The sequence below is a fragment of the Zeus faber genome, assembly GCF_960531495.2.
Source record: "Zeus faber genome assembly, chromosome: 3".
Classification (NCBI taxonomy): domain Eukaryota; kingdom Metazoa; phylum Chordata; class Actinopteri; order Zeiformes; family Zeidae; genus Zeus; species Zeus faber.
The window spans coordinates 9,214,132-9,233,569 of NC_137190.1; the positions used below are offsets into that span (position 1 = coordinate 9,214,132).

The 19,438-nt window shown below is 44.4% G+C and overlaps 1 protein-coding gene across 1 annotated transcript; it reads right to left on the minus strand.

The window, feature by feature from the left end:
- Nucleotides 1-7,814: 7,814 nt before the first annotated feature.
- Nucleotides 7,815-18,614, minus strand: sall1a (spalt-like transcription factor 1a; the record flags this gene model as incomplete). Its single annotated transcript, XM_079996993.1, has 3 exons — nucleotides 7,815-8,255; nucleotides 9,107-12,510; nucleotides 18,530-18,614. The coding sequence occupies 3 exons, from the start codon at nucleotides 18,612-18,614 to the stop codon at nucleotides 7,815-7,817; spliced, it is 3,930 nt and encodes a 1,309-aa protein (XP_079853119.1).
- Nucleotides 18,615-19,438: the final 824 nt, after the last annotated feature.

A 19,438-nucleotide genomic window follows, 5' to 3' on the forward strand; every position in this document is an offset into this window, starting at 1 on the left:
AGGAGACGAAATGCGTAATAGATGTAGTAACATTTAAATCACCAACCCAACAGTGTGTTGGGCTCCGGTTGCCACGTTTTTATTTAGTCTCCGATGCATTTTGCGGCTTTTTTTTAACTTAGGGAATTAAATATCATAAAACATCAAATTAAAATATCGATGTCCAACCAATTGACCTACTCTCCACAGGTGCGCTTACTACGCACTGCAACGAATATCATGAAATGTATAAAATAAACAGATAATGAGGTTTGCGCAGCGTAAAAACTGCGGAGCGTTTTATGTGATGCTTCAGTTAAATATAAACTAGGCCGTTCAGAGGCTCCTCGCAGAGTTGATTGATTAAACATTAACCTGCGGGATCTGGGATGTTTCCTATTAATCACAGGTGGTGCAACATTAAGTGAGCATGTGGAGGGAAAGGCTTTCAGAGACCCTCACAGCCTCCAAACAATGCCACCCCAAAGGGACGCAGGACATTCCGCACCCAAACCAACCCAAAACAATACGGAACGCCGGCGTGCGTTCGGCTCGGCCGCGCACAGACGCGCCGTCACGCGCCATCACGCGCCATCACGCGCCTCGGTGTCGAGCCGCACATCGTGGGAAACGCCGCGACCTGAAGCGGTTCTTATCTTTTTTTTCGATAGCGCACTTCACAAGAGGAAGAGGTTTCCTCCTGCCCCGCCACGAGATGTCCAGTGAGGAAACCAGGCACGAGTTGAAGAGGGGAAGGAAAAAAACAACAAAAAAAAACACCAACTAGTGTCGGAGTGGGTGGGTGGCTCTGATCCTGTTCCATTAGATACCCAGAGCACACTGCACTCCAGGTCCAGGGCAGCAACAGTAAAACAGATCCCAATCTGTGTCAGACCTTCCTTCACTTTCCCACAGTCGCTGACCGGCCAGGACAACCTACCACAGTCCGAAAACATCCCTGAATATTCATGGTACCGTATCAGGACGTGGCTTTGATACCGCGTTGATGTGGGTGGCCAATCTTCCAGATGAGCGTGACCGTGAATGAAACCCGCCTGGAAATAAACACATTTCCATCACAAACCTCAGTGACTTTATTTTTTGAAGTGTGCCAAGACAAGGCCTTTAGCGGACTATTTAAAAAGAGATAAATCGACGGATAAATGATGTACTTGGAGAGGGAACTAAAATAGACTGTTTTGATCAAATTATTACATAAATAAAACAAATAAAGAACGAGATTTAAAAAAACAAAAACAAAAACAAAAAAAAACCCTTGAGTTTGACAGCTCCAGGGTTGTCCTCGCCCATCAGCTGTCATGGCGTGATGCGGGTGGCGGCGCTGGCGTCTGGGGCTCACGGCTGCACACAGGTGCCCTTTTCACTTCCAGGCCAAAAATGACAAATTCAATAAAGTCAAGCGGTTCTCCCGAGCACCTATGGAATCAAACGCACCTGACAAGCGGCTGAAGGGCTCCTTCCCGGGCACCCTGATGCCCTTGATGCTCAATATTAATATCTCTCTCTCTCTCTCTCTCTCTCTCTCTCTCTGCATATCTTTCCCATTACACCCCGCCGGCGAGGGAAGAGGGGGGAAAGGGAGAAAGAGGGGAAGAGGGAAGAATATGTGTCAGGGGGGTTGTGGGACTTAAGGTAAGGACTGTGATGAGGAAATTGAATCTGCGAGATGACATTAACAGTGAGTGTCTACAGGCCTGTTTGTGTCTAAGCCCCCGAGCAGACAGCGCTGGCTAGGGTTACCAACCGTAATTCTGATGGTGAAAGGGACACAATCAGCCTACTTAATCTCCAAGTCAGTCTCTTAAAATGAAGAAAGACGATCTGCCTCCATTCTACTGTACAAAAGAAGGATATATGTGATTATTCCCATAAAGAAAATGCACAGTAAATTAAAATGGCTTTTAGAGACAGTGTGGGGGGGCGGGCGGGGAGCGAGGGAGGGGCGGGGGGGTGGGGGATGCCGCAACCCCCGTCAATGCCTCAGTCTTCCAAACCTGAAGAGCAAATCCCGGAAAGAACATGAAATTTTTCCCGAATTAACATCACAATGGAGTAAACGTCTCCCCTTGCAGTAAAAGCCTGCTAAACCCGGGCCCTGGCAATTTTGGCGGTCGTGACAAACCAGGAGAGCGAGCAGCGGCACTGTGGGTAAGACAAGCCCTGACTGTATACTCATTAGCATCCCTCAAGGATCCCTTTTTAAGATGGGGAAAACAGAGCATTGTGGCTCTTGCGCAGGCATGAGTGGCTCGATAGAGAACGCCGCCGAGAGTCTTGAAGTCCGGTGAGTCCCCGGCCGAGGAGGAGCCCACATTAGGGCTCCCACCTGTTTGTCTGGGTCCTCCCGCGAAACAATAAGTCGTGAAACGCAATATGGGCCTGTGCCTCTCTTTCTCACCAGACAAAAGCCAAGGAGCGGATGAACTGCAAGATAAACGGCCTCGGCTTTTTGGACGGTCTCCAGAGCGCTGTGCCGTAAAAATAAACACAGAAAACGCGAACTCCCATCTCTCATAAGGCCGAGCACAAAGTTAAATGTAGAACAAACATGAGCGGCGGGGGAAAAAAAGGAGTTTTAAACAAGGTGATGAGCTCGGGCAGATGGATATTTCCAAGAACACTTTGATTGTTCGGAGATAGCTGTAAGTCCAGGGGCTGAGTGGTGTTTGTTCTGCGGTGTGGGGCTTTAGTCTTCCAGCCAGCTGGGTACATGCTGAGATGGACGCTGTTTTCCACAGCAAACATGGTGGATGGAACCACCAGAAGAGCGAAGGAGGAGAGGACGTGACGGACAAAACGCAAATAGGAGAAAGCACAAACAGTGTGAACGTGGTTTGATGACTGAGAAATATCACATCATTAATATGCAGAAATACTATTCATCGTCCTGAGGGAATGAATGGGTGATTATACTCTTGATCAGCTGATTAGTTGATTGTTTGGTTGGTTGGTTGATTAGTTGGTTGTATAGTTGTTTGTTTGGTCAGTTGTTTGGTTGATTAGATGGTTGTTTGGTCAGTTGTTTGGTTGATTAGTTGGTTAATTAGTTGGTTGTTTGGTTGGTTGTTAGTTGGTAGTTTAGTTGATTTGTTGGTTGTTTGGTTGGTTGTTTAGTTGATAAGTTAGTTGTTTGTTGGTTGTTGGTTGTTGGTTGGCTGTTTGGTTGATTTGTTGGTTGGTTGGTTGGTTGTTTGGTTGGTTGGTTGTTTGGTTGGTTGTTTGGTTGATTAGTTGGTTGTTTGGTTGGTTGTTTGGTTGATTGGTTGGTTGTTTGGCTGGTTGGTTGGTTAATCAACATAAATTACACACAGAGATGGATTTCAGTTGAAGAACGCACATTTAAATTATTTCATTGAGATATATATATATATATATATATATATATATATATGGTTAGTATCTGGAGTAATATCAGAGCACACTACCTTTAGTACACTGCCTGACAGGGTTTCTCTCCAGCCATTACTGATTATATGCTGAACTGCCTAATGAAGCAAAGCAATATGGCACAATAAGCAATAATATAATATAATATAATATAATATAATATAATATAATATAATAAAATATAATATAATGCTAATTAAATGTCTTGCACACATTGTTGGTCAGTCAGTGTCAGGACTAATCCTTCCATTTCATCCAGTTAACACTCACTTCTTCACTGTGCTCCCATTGTATAAGGGACCCTGTAGATAATGACAGTGATGCAGATTAGGGGGTCCTTGCGCCCAGCGGTGCCCACAGAGGGGCCTGTCACCCGGGAGTGATTGGCAGAGTGTGCAGGTGTGGCCGGGGGGCCGGGGGGCCGGGGGTCCGGGGGACCAGGCAAAGCGACGAGCGATCAACTCACCATTGTTCTCCGTGGGTCTTTGATCTCTCTGCGTCGGGCCGGAGCCCCAGCAGGGCGTCCTCCTTGGGCCCCAGGCTACGGTTTGTATCGACTCAGGAGGGCTGACAGCACAAGGAGAGGGGTGTGGAGGGTGGTGGGGGTCCGGCTCCTCAAGGCGGCCCCCACCGAGAGTTGCCTTGGCTCCACCTGGAAGCCTGGATGCCCTTTGCAAAGGATGAATAAAAACAGATGACAATTACAAATTAGGAGGGAATTAAAGAGTTGTGGAGCTGCTCTCATGCTGTTTCATTAAACAATGATAAGTTCGCTGTGAATTACAATAAACAGGAATTGGTATTCAATGTTATGAAAGAAGTAACAGATATATTTTCTTACCTAATGAATGTTAACTGGTCTCACACACACACACACACACACACACACACACACACACACACACACACACACACACACACACACACACACACACACACACACACACACACACACACACACACACTCACACACAGACAACTGGACTATGGGAGCATAGCCATTAACCCACTGTTATATATAAAGACTTATAAATACCTTTTCCTTATTGGAATTTAATGCGAAACCAAAACGGAACAAATTAAAACAAAAAACAAAAGGTATTAATAACTATTTTCCAATCTTAAGTAAATATGAGTTGATTTCAAGGGAACACAATTTTATGAAAAGGTTTGCATCACCTCCCTGTAGTTAAAATAATCCCAATCTAGTTTAAATAATATATTTATTTGCAAATGGCAGAGATATTCTACACAACTTGATATAAATGCATATAAACCCTTGATTTACTTCATAAAAAAGAGGAGTAAATATCTCGAGTTGAGAACACTGTAATATTAATAAAATGTTTGATGGAAAAAAATCATTTATACAATTTAAATTATCTTATTTGTGTGCTCCCCGCAGCCCACATCTAGAAAGCCTCCTTGCTGTGTGTTCCTCCATCAGGACGGTAAGTGGGTACAAGTAGTTTAAGGCTGAATATGAAGCCACGTTCATTTTCTGATGTTTCTCATTGTCTCCATCCTCACAGGCCTCCACACTGTATGAATTCATTATGAGACAGACCCTCCAGGACAGGCCCTCTAGAAGGACTCCCCTAGGACAGGCCCCTAGGACAATTCCATTAAGACAGACCCACTCACTAGGGCAGCAGGACAGACCCTCTAGGGCAGACCCTCCAGGACAGACCCTCAAGGACAGACCCTCTCGGACAGACCCTGCAGGACAGACCCTCCAGGACAGACCCTCTAGGACAGACCCTGCAGGACAGACCCTCTAGGGCAGACCCTGCAGGACAGACCCTGCAGGACAGACCCTCGAGGGCAGACCCTCCTGTGGTGCTCTGCTCTGGGTGCCACAGTCCAAAAGATCAATTGTCCACGTTTGTGCCACCTGAGATTCGAGTGTTTCTGAAACGCCCCACAGCTCGATCGACGCTTAAGCAAAATGGGGCCTGAACCAGGGAGAACAAGCCTGTTTAGAACTGCTTTTCTTTTCTCATTGTGTTCGTGTCCCTCATTCAATCATTGTCTTTTATAAAAAATGATTTTTGTTTTTCTTGATTTCACACTTACGAAATCGCCACTGTGAGATGTTTTTATAGTAATAGTATATTAGTAATTATAATAGTATTATTATTATACAACCAAGGATTGCTTCAAGGACAATTATATATTTTACAGTAGGATACGAACGAACTTCACTTACTGATTCTATTGCTTTTATGAGAAGTAGCTATGATGATAATAATAACAATAATAATAATAACAACAATAATAATAACAACAACAATAATAATAATAATAATAATAATAATAATAATAATAATAATAATAATAATAATAATAATAATAATAATGAATGGAGGAAAAATTAAATGAAAAATAACTACTATTTTCGGCGCTATACGACACACTCCCGTGCGTGTGTGCGTGTGCGTGCGTGACTCCAGGAGTGTGAGCAGAGCAGACCCTGCGGACGTGCGACCGACGCTGATTTCGGTGAAATGCATCTGGTAAAATACTCAAGTCAAAATATAACGTCGAGAAAAGAAAAGAATGAAAAGCCTTAAATAAACGCGCGGGATCCGTGGGAGAAAATATTCAAGTATTTCCAAATGGAAAATACTTGAATTGTATTTACTCTAACGAAGGTTTTCATTCAAACGGGCTTGATTTACATTTCAACAGCAACTCAACCAAACATCACACGAACAGACACAACGCACAAGAAATATGTTGCGCTCCGATCCGACACGAATAAACTTCATGAATATGATTTTGAAAATAAGTAATTGAAGAAATGAATGTAATGAAATAAACGTACAAAATAATGAAATATATGGTAAAAAAAAAAAAAAAGAAGAAGAGTAAATATAATATAGAATGTAATGAATGAAATAATATAAATTAGCCTAATATAAATAAATAAGCCTATACAAAGTGAAAAAAGCTCTAAATCCAAAACATGGGGGCATATACTATAAAGATATTCAGAGGCTTTCCATTCTTTTAATTAAATGATATGCAGTCGACAGAACGCATTTAAATTCTCTGTCTTATATACAGGGTTAGGGTTAGTACATCCTTTTCACATTTGGTGTGGCAACGTAAAATTGATAAAACGGTCTATAAAACAAATAGGCTTTAGATTTAAATAGGCTGTACAGTAAAATATCTATCAGGGAATGAAACAAGACACACAATATTTCTTTTGGAAAACTGTTGTATTTGATTATTTGAGTAAAGAATTACAGCATCGTAGTTGTTAGTAGGTATTAAAGTGTAGAGAAACTGGACCCATAAAGATCTTCCAACTTTCCAAGAAAGTGCATGTAACAGTCCAAAGGTTGTCAACCCTAATATATATTTATATTTATAAAAACACTATCATTTGTCCCCTGGCCACAATGGACTTTGTTGAGTGTAACATTTATTTACAGTTTGTTGTGAGGAACGTTTTTTTATTTCCACATCTGAGTGTATTTACAGAGGTTGAACACATAGCTTGCATTTCATGTCAATGCGGATGCTTGGACATAGCAGCAATGTGGAAATCCAGCCAGGGAACTGAAGCAGGATCCTGCCCATGTGATTGGCTGTCTGGGTTCCTAAGGTCCCCTCTTAGCAACTGACTTGCTTTCAACTTCACAACAAAACACAAGCAACGAAATGATACGGAAAAAAAAAAAAATTAAGCTATGGAAGTAAACAAAATGTAAAAAGTACAATAGAGAACATCAAAATATGTTAACACTAAAGATGGCCTAGAAATGCAGAAAATGTATACATCTTTTTTTTCTTCCTTAAATAAAATTATAGTAAAGAGCAGTTGTAAAGAAAGCAACTACCACCCATGGTCCCATCCTCCAAGTTCCGTTGTTTAGAGTTGTTTTGTTTTATTTATTTTTTTGTTGTTTTTTTTTTCTGCAGCGGGACATGAATGCACAGATGTTTGACCACCTAGAATAAAACAGTTTACAATATTTACAGCCAGTCTGCTTGCTTATTACAGAGCTAATGCATCACATGAACGTTGACATTTTCGTTATATTTAATACAGACAGAAAATAACTTAATGCTGAGATACGGTTTATCTACCCAGATATTCTAAGTTTCAGAAGTACATATTTTAAGCACTCATACATACCCATTCTGGCTTTAAAACAAAGAAAACTAACTGTTAATGCTTCAACTTGGTTTCAAGCAAGGTTATAATCACTAATAAATAAGCTCATTAAAACTTTAACATGTTGTACATTGTACAAAAAAAGCTACTTGTCTTCACATGTGTTCGTAAAGTTTTTCCATGGCAAGCCAAAGCAGTCGAGTTCTTTATGTCCTTGTTTGTTCTCTCTCTCATCTATACATGTGTACATGCCTAAAGGCATTACGTTGTGTCCGTGCACAAATGAGGACGAGCACTCTTAATTGGTGGCAATCTCTTTATTGTCCTCCATGAAGCGGGTGAACCGGAAGTGCGTCCCGTTTTCGGTATTGGCCATTTTCTCCAGGCCGGCTAGCGCGGCGTTGGGTTCCGCGCTATGCAGCTTGTCTAGCCTGCCGGTAATGCAGCTAATCGGCGAGCTGCCACCGTTCCCCAAACTGCCCGACATGGGGGGCATGCCCCCATTCTGGATGACGGAGATTTCATTGGTCTTCATCGCCAGACCGTTGGAGAAGGCTGCAGCGTACTGGTTCCAGAAACTGGCCGGGTCGCCGTTGCTCACCCTCGAGGACAGATCCTTCTGGAATATCTCAGGAAACTTGACGGGGTTTGTACCCAGGAAGGCCATCGGACCGTCCACAGAGAGCCGCCGACCCCGCCTGGCAGGGGCGCTATTCCACATGTGCGTGCCCATGTGAACCTACAGAGATAGGAAAGGCGGAGGGCAGGAAGGGAGGAGCGATGGAGGGAGACCAGGAGGAGAACGAGATTGAGCGATGTTTACACACCAAGAGCTGCACATGAGGTGATGCAATGGAAAAAAATAACAATGCCTGCGCTAGAATTAAAATAGTTTGACACCCTGGGTGCAGCTGAGGAGTCGGTTGCATGTGACGCAAGACATACAAGTATGGTGTAAACAGTTTAATTTCGCAAGAACTGCTGCAGAGTCTTTGATCTAAACCTTAATTTGCTTGTCTCATGAGGGCTTGAGTTAAGATTTCACTGTCTTTATCCCAGACATTTTATTGGTTCTTTTTATTGTTTTCCTATCAAAACGAAGACAACCATTTTCTTGATATACTTTAGCTAATGTGTACAGTCAACCATGTTGTGGATAGCATATAGTATAGTACAAAATATAAGGTTGATAGATATTCAAATGTACCAAACTAAACAAACTATTAAAACATGTATATAATTGCGGGCGCTATGAGTTGTGTTTAAAAACAGATTGCTAATGATCCAACTCCCAAATTCTTCAACACTCCTCTGTGAAAATACCTTTTGTTGGTTGTATTTAACAGTGGACTGCTTTCCTAATTTATTAATGGGACTTAAACATATTTTACAGTTTAACAGTGAAAACTACCGACTGTGAGACCTAACTGCCGTAACTGCATGGAATCTGTTAACTGAAGCAATCCTGGCTGTTCTCTACTGATCACACTTGGTGCCTAGTGCACTGGAAATCAGGATGTAATATTCCCCTTTTTAAATATTTGTCTGCACTTAAATTTATAAAGATGTTTAGGCTATTTCTAGACATACCTTGAGGTTGCCTTTTGTAGTAAAGGCCCGGCCGCAGATTGTGCAGGCAAATGGCTTCTCCCCTGTATGGGTTCTCTCGTGGATCTGAAGAGCACTGGAGGAGGAGAAGGTCTTCCCGCAGGTGTTGCAGTAGTGCTGCTTTGGGGTCCTACGTGGTGGAGCAGCCGATAGTACTGGAGAGGTTGAGGCTGAGGACGTGACCAAGCCAGTGGGTGTTTCCTTACTCTCGGAATGGAGGCTGTGGAAGAAACCGTTTACCTCAGGCTTGAGGAGGGAGCTTACAGACAATAGGCAGGGTGTGGGACTAGAAGAAAGGCTGGTCGTGGAGGGTTCAAAGAGCTGTGAGGGCAGGTCCCTCATTTGATGGGTGAGCATATGCTGCTTCAGATTGCCCTTGGTCGAGAAACCACGGTTACAGGCCGTGCAAATGAATGGCCGTTCTTTGGTATGGCTTCGATAATGAATGTCCAAGGCACTCTGACAAGCAAATGTCTTCCCACAGATATCACACGCTGTGTTCTTGATGATGCTACGCTCACGGAAAGGGAAGAGCACACCCAGGGGCTCTTTAGATGGGTTGACAGATGTTAGGTCTAGGGCTCCTATGCTGGAAGGGTGAGTTTGCATGAGACTTGCACTAATGTGCTCCAGGGATAAGACCCTGTGTTGCCTGTCTTCCAAACTGGGGGATTTGCGCTGGTGCGGCTGGCCATTGGTGGGGGATAGTGCCTGCATGGAGGAGGTAGATTCTGACACAGCAGGACTCCCAGCGCTTTGGCTTTCAATGTCCCCTCCCAGTGATGAAGAATCATTGGTGAGGCAATCTCCTTCCATTGAACCATTCACCATAGCTCTTATTCGGCTGGCTTGTAGTTCATCGGTGTCACTATTCTGAATACTCCCATGGCAATTTTTATGTTGCACATCTTGGTTGGTTGTATCAAGGGGAGTTGGGGAGTAAGAAGGGCTGTCTCGGGAGACATCAGCAAACCTGGGTGTGTCCAAGACGCTGCTGTCTGGACCTTCCTGCATATCTTCAATGTCATCTGAAAAGTTGTCCAGATCATCAAAGTTTCTCTCCTCAAATGAACCAGTGTCAGAGCCCATTGACTCTGGGTAGCTATCATGCAGTGGGGTGTTCGGGATCTGCCCACCCATGTGCATACGGATGTGTTGTTGCAGAACAACAGCATTAGTGAACTTCTTCTGACATATAGGACAGGAGTGCTGGACCCTCAGAGGAGGCATTGCCCTATGTACACTATAGTGGGTCTTCAGATTACCCTTGGTGGTGAATGCCCTGCCACAGACTTTACACTTAAATGGTCTTTCCCCAGTGTGGGTGCGGTAATGCATTTTTAGAGCACTCTGGCAGCTGAGCACACGGTGGCAGATGACACACTCATTTGGGTCAGCCACCTTCCTGTCAATATTTTCCACAAGCTGTTGGAGCTTTGAGGTTTCCGACCCTTGAAGAGGATCAAGAATGCCTCCAAATGGGAACTTAGCCTTGAATTGATCAGACATGAGAGGCATGAGCGGGTTGGTCATCATAGGGGGGCTGTTGGATGTTGTGTACTCGGCTGTACTCTCTGACGCAGAGCTCACATTTGTTGGGAAACTTGAGGAGTGGCTGCCTTCTTCAGATTTCCCATTTGAGGTAGGCAGGGTTGCACCTTCTCCCTCTTCAGATCCTTCATCATTGCCCTTGCTTGATGGTTCAGCTCCTGAGTCATGCTTAGAAGTAATCACTGGGCTAGTTATGGCTATGGAATGATCTTCTTTTTTGATGAAATGTGGCAGACTAGGCATTGTTGGTGGAAGCAGCATGCCTACTGATGAGGTCAAAGTGGACAAGACAGGTTTGCTGTCCAGCCAGCTGGTAACAGGCTTTTCAGGGGGCATCGACATACCATAAGGAATGCCTGTGCTTGTTGGTATGTTGTCTAAATGCTCGGGGACAGGGTATGGGTTCATCTGAATGTGTGGATACTTCTCTTTATGACGCTGGAAATGGACCTTGAGATTTCCGCGGGTGGAAAATCGATTGCCACAGATGTTACACTTGTATGGCCTTTCACCAGTATGAGAGCGCAAGTGGATCTGCAAGGCACTGTCACTCCCAAAGACCTTGGCACAAAATCTGCACTTATGCTTAAAGAAAGCCTCCTCTGAGCTACTCTTGGGTTCAGATGAAGTTACGTTTGGTGGTTTGCCTTTCCTCTGCTGGGCCAAAGCTGCTAATGAGTTGAGGTCCTCAACGGTGGTGCCAACACTCGGCAGAGCACTGGAAAACATTGGGTTGCCAGGTGGGGGCTGAGGTAGAAGTGGATTCACTGCCAAATTTAACAGACTACCTATACCAAATGCTGGCGTAGAGGACTTCGCTAGAGAGGGGTTGCTGAGCTGAGAGTGGAGGCTGCTAAATTGATTCGGCCTTTTGTCCGAAGAATGGGCATTGATTGTTGTTGGCCCTATTGTACTAATGCTCTGAGATGTCTCACTGCTCCTGGGGTTGAGCTGAGGTAGCTGTGCCGCTGCAGCCAGCTGCTTCAGGCTGCTGATACTGGCTGACTGACTAGCCAGACTCTGTGCAAGGCCCGCGGCTGCAGCCAGCTGTTGAGAGAGATGGGAGCTGAGTGTGGTCAGAGGGTTGGCAGTGGGCCCTATTGTGCCTGGAGTAGAACTTGGGGGCACTTGCATTTCTGGGGACTGTGAGGCCAGTAGCAGTATCTGGTGGCGGATCTGCTCAATAAGCTGCAGCTGGTGGATCTGTTGCTGTTGTAGTGCAAGGAGCTGTTCCATCAGGGCTGGAACTGCTACTCTTGGAGCCCCAGACGAACGGGCCTCCTGTGAGAACTGGGCCACAGCAACTTTGGTGCTCTGTAGGTTTTCAATTATGACATTGCTATTAATCATGGAGAAGCCTCCTAGTTCATTTAGGTTGCCGAGCTGTGGTGGAGGGGCAGATATAGCTGATGTACCAACTGCAGGACCGGAGCTGCCCCTGCCACTATGGCTGCCGCCAGTGTTAATAGGACTCCCAGTCTCTGTGAGACTGCCTTCCTCCTCATGACCACTGCTGATTCCAGAAACATCCACATCCATGGATTCTTCTTTTTCGAGTGTGATTTGCTCCAAAGGGTCGCTGCACTCTGCTTGATCAGTGTTATTAACCGTGTCATTCATCTGGTCGTCAGGATTATGGGGAGGGGAGCCGGGTGAGAAGGTTCCGGTTGGGGAGGCAGGATTTTCATTCACTATCAGAACTAATTGATTCTTAGTGCAATTCCTCTTGTGTTCCTCAAGATCCGATAGTTCAAAGAACTCTGCGCAACATCTGCTGCAGACGTGGGCATCTGACTCCTTGCAGGGGGGGTCCTCCGAGCAATGTTCTGTGTCCCCTGAAAAACAAAGCGGGGAAACAGAGGATTAGTGATTAGAAATGTTTTGCAGCTGAAGAAGCAGCTTTATCTGCTCAAATTCCATTGTTGTTAATCTTAAGTTAATCAGTTTACACTTATCCCCTTGATGTGTTCACAAAAAACAACAACTGAACAGCAACAATAAGTCAAAGAAATCGGAAAAAAGCCTTATTCAATGCAATAGCTGCTGAAACACGATAAGGGGGGAAACAAATCAATAGCACTACTCAAATATTGCTTAAAAGTGATCTTTGAAGATGTACATCTGGGTTTCATCAGTGGAACCAAAGGCAATCATTTTCTTCAGACAATCCATCAAAATATAGAATACTGTGAAGTGAGGACATTGGGTCTTAATGAAATTTCATAGAAAGGCATTGATTTCCTATATGCCCTGCCCTTCAACGTCTACTTGTCCACTCGGCTCAAATCAAGCATTTGAAGCACTTATTAGACTTTCAATTTGCTGTCAACTTTGCTCATTTTCAGCTAACTATAGGCATCTTGGACAGGTTATCTTTGCCACTAAACTAATTTGTATCTATTCAGGCCACAATCATACTGAGACATAAACAGCCTGCAGTGTCAAGGTTCTTCTATGCACCTACTCCGACACAATCAAAAAGAGATTTTGAAAACACCAATGTAATTAATACCTACACAACATGAAAATTCCTTCAAAGCCCCACTGTTATAAGCATATCAGTTATGTTGGAAAGGTTCTTTTTTAATATATATGTATACATTAACATAAACAAAGTTGCAACACGATCATATTATTTAATTGATAATATATGTGTACACAGTGGCTGGTCAACAGCAAAAAAAATAAAATAATAATAATAAAATAAAAATTCTTCAATCAGAAATATTATTTTCAGACTTTGCAGTAACACTTGAATCACCACTAAAATAAATGAGCTTGTTAAATGTAATGAGACTTGTGGAACTTCTGAATGCATCGAATGCCTCACAGACTTGCCAGAGAGGACAAACAGTCCCATGAAACAACACCAGAAAACTTCTTTGATACTTTCCTCATTGACAAATAACCCAAAGTATTTTCTTTTCAATAAACAGAAGATCCCGTCAGTGGGGGGAAAACCCAATGCAACGCAACGCAACGCAACGCAACGCAACGCAACACAACACACCTGGCTCCGTGACACCGCTGCGCTCCCGACCCGACTTATTCTTTGGCCTCTTTTGTCACACTAACATCTCGCTGTTTAACATACAAGTTGATTTACAAATTGCAGTTTCTCTATGATTCCCTTTCATTGTCGCCCTGACCCCTCAAACATTTTCATCAGGGCCGAGGATTCATTTGCAAATGAAACCCGGAGGAGTGCAGCTCTGCCCCACAGAGAGACAGGATGCCTTCCCATTGTTCACCCAGCATGGGAGCGGTGGGATCGTCAGCGCGGCCTGGCCCTGCTCATCTCGGCCGCCTCAAAGCAGATCCTGTTTAATTCAGGGATTATCTCCCTCAATGTTTCTCTGCGCCGAGACATCAGATAACACAAAGTTGCCATGACAGTAAACCCCCGGCCCTCATACCACCAAACCATGCAAAAGGGGGGAAGATTCAACTTTAATAATAACTTTTGATGTGACACCCGCCTGCCCCGACACACACACACACACACACGCACGCGCACACACACACACACACACACACACGCAAACACGCGCGCACACACACGCGCACGCGCACACGCACACGCACACACACACACACACAGCAAAGCGTTAATCATGGAAAAGATGTGTTTGATTTATCATGTGAGAAATGTGTGTCTGAGACAAACACCTTTCCACTGATGTCAAGGCTGACTGTGTACACAAGTTAGTGTGAAGAAAATTGTACCGCCTTGATTTCGGTGGAATAGATGAAAATTTGACTTTATTAAAAATAAAAATATGATTAAAATGATTATTATGGTAAATGTTGTCCTTCTGCAGAAAAGTTTTAGATACTATTGTGTTTGTGTGTGTGTGTGTGTGTGCGCGCGCGTGTGTGTGTGTGTGTGTGTGTGTGTGTGTGTGTGTGTGTGTGTGTGTGTGTGTGTGTGTGTGTGTGTGTGTGTGTGTGTGTGTGTGTGTGTGTGTGTGTGTGTGTGTGTGTGTGTGTGTGTGTTTGTGTATAAAACAGATGCACACAGACGAAGAAGAGAACCACAAATGTTGAAGTTTAGAAGCCTGGCAATGTAAAATTACAAATTGAAATTCATTTTTGAAATAAAATGATCATAACTAAGGAAGACCTGACCGCTCCTCTTTCACATTCATGATTTATAATTGTAAGATTTTCTAGGGCAAAAAATGTCATACGTATGAATATACTACATTAAAAATCTGTACGTACAAAATCGGATAATTAAACAGTTTATTAAGCACTAAAAAATGAATAAATAAATTGTCATCAGCAACAAAAGGGACTAAAGACGAAAACAAAAGTTCCAGCAAATTACAATTATCTCCGAAAGTTTTTAACTTTTTTTCCTACTACACAAAAACCAGGGAAACCGCGGCGATAGCCAAGCTGTAGTTCACACTAAAATGTGAAATAAATCAAATGCTATTCTGTTGAAGTCTTACTAAAACAGACTAATGCAAGGGAAATCAGCAATATTTTCCTTGAAACAGCACTTTTTTTTTTTTTTGACATTCTCTTCTTCAGGCATCAGGCACATGACTCTCCTTCCCTGTTTCTGCGTTCCGTCAACACGGTTAACCCTCGCACAGTAAAGCATTTCCCTCTCAGCCTCGTCTTGCTTCGAAGTGATGAAAAGTCAGACGCCAACATTATAAAAAACTATCAACACGCGCCTAACAAGTCCACCCTCCGAAAAGAGGACGTCGTGTACAGCAAAACAGTGCAGATGCAACCATCAGGCTTAGTTCCCCAAATAGTAAGGATTAACTGTGAATTACAATTAAGATAAAGTTACGTCAAGCCAAGTCCAGTCGGCGTGAAGACGGACGGTGTAAATCAACTTTGGTATGATCTCCACACAGAGAGGCGCCCCACCACAAAACTAGAGGCGTGAGCGTCTGTACAGAGGGAAAGGGCTGAGGACAGAGCGGAGACCGAGTGGTCGAGCGACAGCGTTCACAGATATGTGAGATGAGGAAAAGAAAAAGCGGCGGAGAGGAAAAACAAGAAAACTCGACGGAGAACCACGGGAGAGTTCCCTACATTATTTTGTTCTGCGGCGCACGCCCGGGCTCTCGCGTCTCCGGGAGGGTCCGTCGCGAGCCCGCCACGTCTCCAGCCTTCCACCGACACTCGCGTCCCACTGAACACTAGATGGGGTTCCGCTAACGCCGCCCGGTGCTCCGAGACAAAACCTACATCTCAGCAGCTCTTCCCCGCACGGTGACATTGGCCTAAAGCTGAAGGGGAGGGAAGAGTGGGCGATGCTAGTCCCGCTTCCGGGCTCGATCTGGACTCTGGACTTGCACAATATAAACATTGGCAAACCTACAAGTAACACAATCTGCCTTGTTGTCGGTTTGGGTACAACAGGACTCTCCCCCTGCAGGAGGGCCGACGGAGCGGGGTGACCACCACTTTGATAAAGACTCCATCACACGCTCGCTCCGTCCCTCAACACAAGGGGGAAATAAAGGGCCCGGGCCTCGCCGGGACGCCTGTGGTTCTGAGCAGCGGGGTCAGTGGAACATACTGGGGCCTGAACTCTGCTCACCTCCGCACAGAGGGACGCCGGCAGAGGTTAAAACAGCTTGACATCACACCCTCGGTGGCGCTCACACCACTTCCCAGTGACGACCGCAAACCGGCGTCCTACACTCCTAGTACTAATTAGCCGCAGGTTTTGAAATATTTCGGTTGGACAAAAAAAAAAAAAAAAAAAAAATCAAGAAGGCAGAGAAAAAAGCGGCTCCCAAAGTCATCGAAGGAACTCTAATATAACATGTTTCTGGCCTTGTAATAACACACACACACACACACACACACACACACACACACACACACACACACACACACACACACACACACACACACACACACACAGTGTTTAAAGCTACTAATATGACATGGTTATTTATATATTCTTTTGGCAGTTTTTCTGGTTATAAAAAAAACAACAACTTTGGATCAAACTAAATTTAAGGGGGCGAATGCACAACAACAAGGATAAATGGGGAACAAACCACGTTGTAAATTGAATATGAAATCCCCTCAAAATAATTATTTTCTCTGTAAATGCCTCTCTATAAATGTGCATATGCAAAAAACAACAACAATAATAAGAATTAATAACGAAGGGAAAGCTAAAAACTATAGAAAAGATCAGTTTTAAACGGTATAGTTTCTGTACATCACGTCGGGCCAGGGTGAGAGATATGAACAAAAAAACGATTCTTACGGTTCTCCGTGAAAATAATTGTAATGATAATAATTCAGACACGGGGCGAATCAAAGAAATAATAATCAAAAGAATAGTCCGGAGCTCGTTTGTTGTAAAAATTAGTTCTAAAAATAAACACGTAGTAATTTATCCTTCCCAGGGTGTTGCACAGTAAATACATTGCAATAACTTTTTATCATTGTCGAGTGTCGAGTGTATCATTGTCGAGAATAGAAAATTAAGGAGAGGATCTAGATTAAAAAAAGGGAATAACACAATGCTGCTGCAATATATATATATATATATATATATATATAGTTTGACTTGTTTTCGGGTTAATTTTCAGATATTTCATTTTCTTGGCAACGCGATTGTTATAATTATAAATTAATCCCAATTTGATTGGCTTCTGCACTGCAGTTTACGATCGATTAAAACACTTAAATCGTCCTGTGTTTTTAACAGATTATTCGATATTTTTGAGGGAACCGGCTGATTTGGTTTGATAAATAAAATAAAAATTCTTATCAGAATTCCAACTAAGGCCTCATATATTGCTTCGTTATTAAAAGGTAGAAATAAAAAAAAAACGGCATGGTCCATAGGATAATTTTTGGGCCTATGTCGATGATAATTCAACGGATAAAGCAAGAAAAAGTTCATTTAACTTAAAAAAGCTGAGTGTGCGACTGAACGGGAGTGGGTGGCAAGAGGAAAGGGGGGATTTAAGGGCAAAAAAATAAAAAAAAAATAAAAATAACCATGACTTGTTTTAAAAACCGGTTTTATTCTGTCCATTCTAATAAAGACCCATTGAACGGGTTCCTGCACAACACCGCATGGAGCCGCTTCCTCTCTCCTTTAACTGGGAATTTTAAACTCAAGTTGTGTGTTGGGACCTGAGTGGAAAGTCTCCTCCGTGTGTGTTCTTCGTGTTTGCTGAAGCATTGATTGCGGATCTCGTGAAGGAGACTTTCAGTCCCCAAAAAGAAGACGCAGTGATCCGGACACGCGACTCCGATATGAGGCTTTATTATGAGAGCTTATTATGATGCACCCAGGTCTGTCCCTCGCCACGGAACAGTCCCATCAAACTAAGTATTACTGTTCAAATCAAAGTTTTTCTTTTTTCTTTTAACTGGGATCAAGCACTTTCAAGCTTGATAAAACGGTGATAAAACGTTAAAACAGGACGGTTAATCGCAGTGTTTTAACGACTTATCGCCATTTAATCGTCATAGCTTATCGTGCAGTGTAATTGCAGATTTCGTGAATTTCGGACTTTAAATAAAACATATTAAAGCTGTTATTCCGGCAAAGATGAATTCGATTATTATGTGAAGGGAACAAACCAAACTAAAACCCATTCATTGGTTCGGTCGTTATGCCATTAAATGCACCGTACCGAGCTTTACTTTCACACTTGGAAGCGGTGGTTAAAAAAAAATAATAAGTAAAAATAACAACAACAACAACAACGACAACAACAACAACTTGAGCTCCCCCCCCCCTCCGAGCACGGGGGAAAAAAAAAATAAAATAAATAAAGTCCCGAGAAGGCGTGTGAGGTGGAGCTCCGGGTGGAGGCTGGAGGGTCAGGGTCGGGGCGCGGGACTCACCGTGGTGCCCGGGGCCGGGCGGCGGCGGCGGCGGCGGCGCGTCGGACTGGAAGTGCTGCGGCTTGGCTTGTTTCCTCCTCGACATGATGCTGCCTCGCACATCGGCGACAAGCGGCCGGAGAAGAGGAGGAAAAGAAGAAGAAGAAGAAGAAAGAGAAGAAGGAGAAGAAGAAGAAGAAGAAGAAGAAGAAAAATCACACCAATCAAAGTGGAGCAGCCCGTGCGGCGCCGCGCATGTGCTCCGGTTATGATTATCAATAACGCTTCTTCTGCGATTAATCGCGCGGGGGGGGCTTCTCTCTGAGAGGCTGATTGGCACCGCGCCAGCCTCCCCCCTCTCCTCCCCCCTCCTCCCTCCTCCTCCTCTTTAATCAATTAGCTCCTGATTTGCTGCGGACTCCGCTCCCACCCAATCAGTGGGTCCGCGCGCGGGGTGAGGGGGGGGTTAAAAGGCTGGCTCTCGGTCCCGGGTCCGGACGCGCTTCGAGCCTCCCTCGGTTTTGTTTTTTGTTTTGTTTTGTTTTGGTTTTTTTTGGAGGGGGGGGGGCGTATGGGAACCGGCTGGCTCGCCCCCCACCGACACGGCGGGTTGGCGGAATGTCACCGGCGCCGCCGCATCCCTCTGCCCGTCCCTCCGCGCGGAAGTTCCTCTTCCCCCCGCGACGGCGGAGTCTCCGTGGGTTCGGTCGCTCCGGACCAACAACTGGGATCTCCGGAGACTTTCTTCTTCTTCTTCTTCTTCTTCTTCTTCTTCTTCCCTCTCTCTCTCTCTCGCTCTCCCCCGGGTCCGGGGCCGGACGCTCCCCGGCAGCGCCAGCCGCTCGAAGCGCCTCGTTGGGTCGTCTGGAAGTGTACAGGTCCACGCGGCGGCAGGAAGCGTCCCGAGCGGCGGGTTCCCGAAGCGGCTTC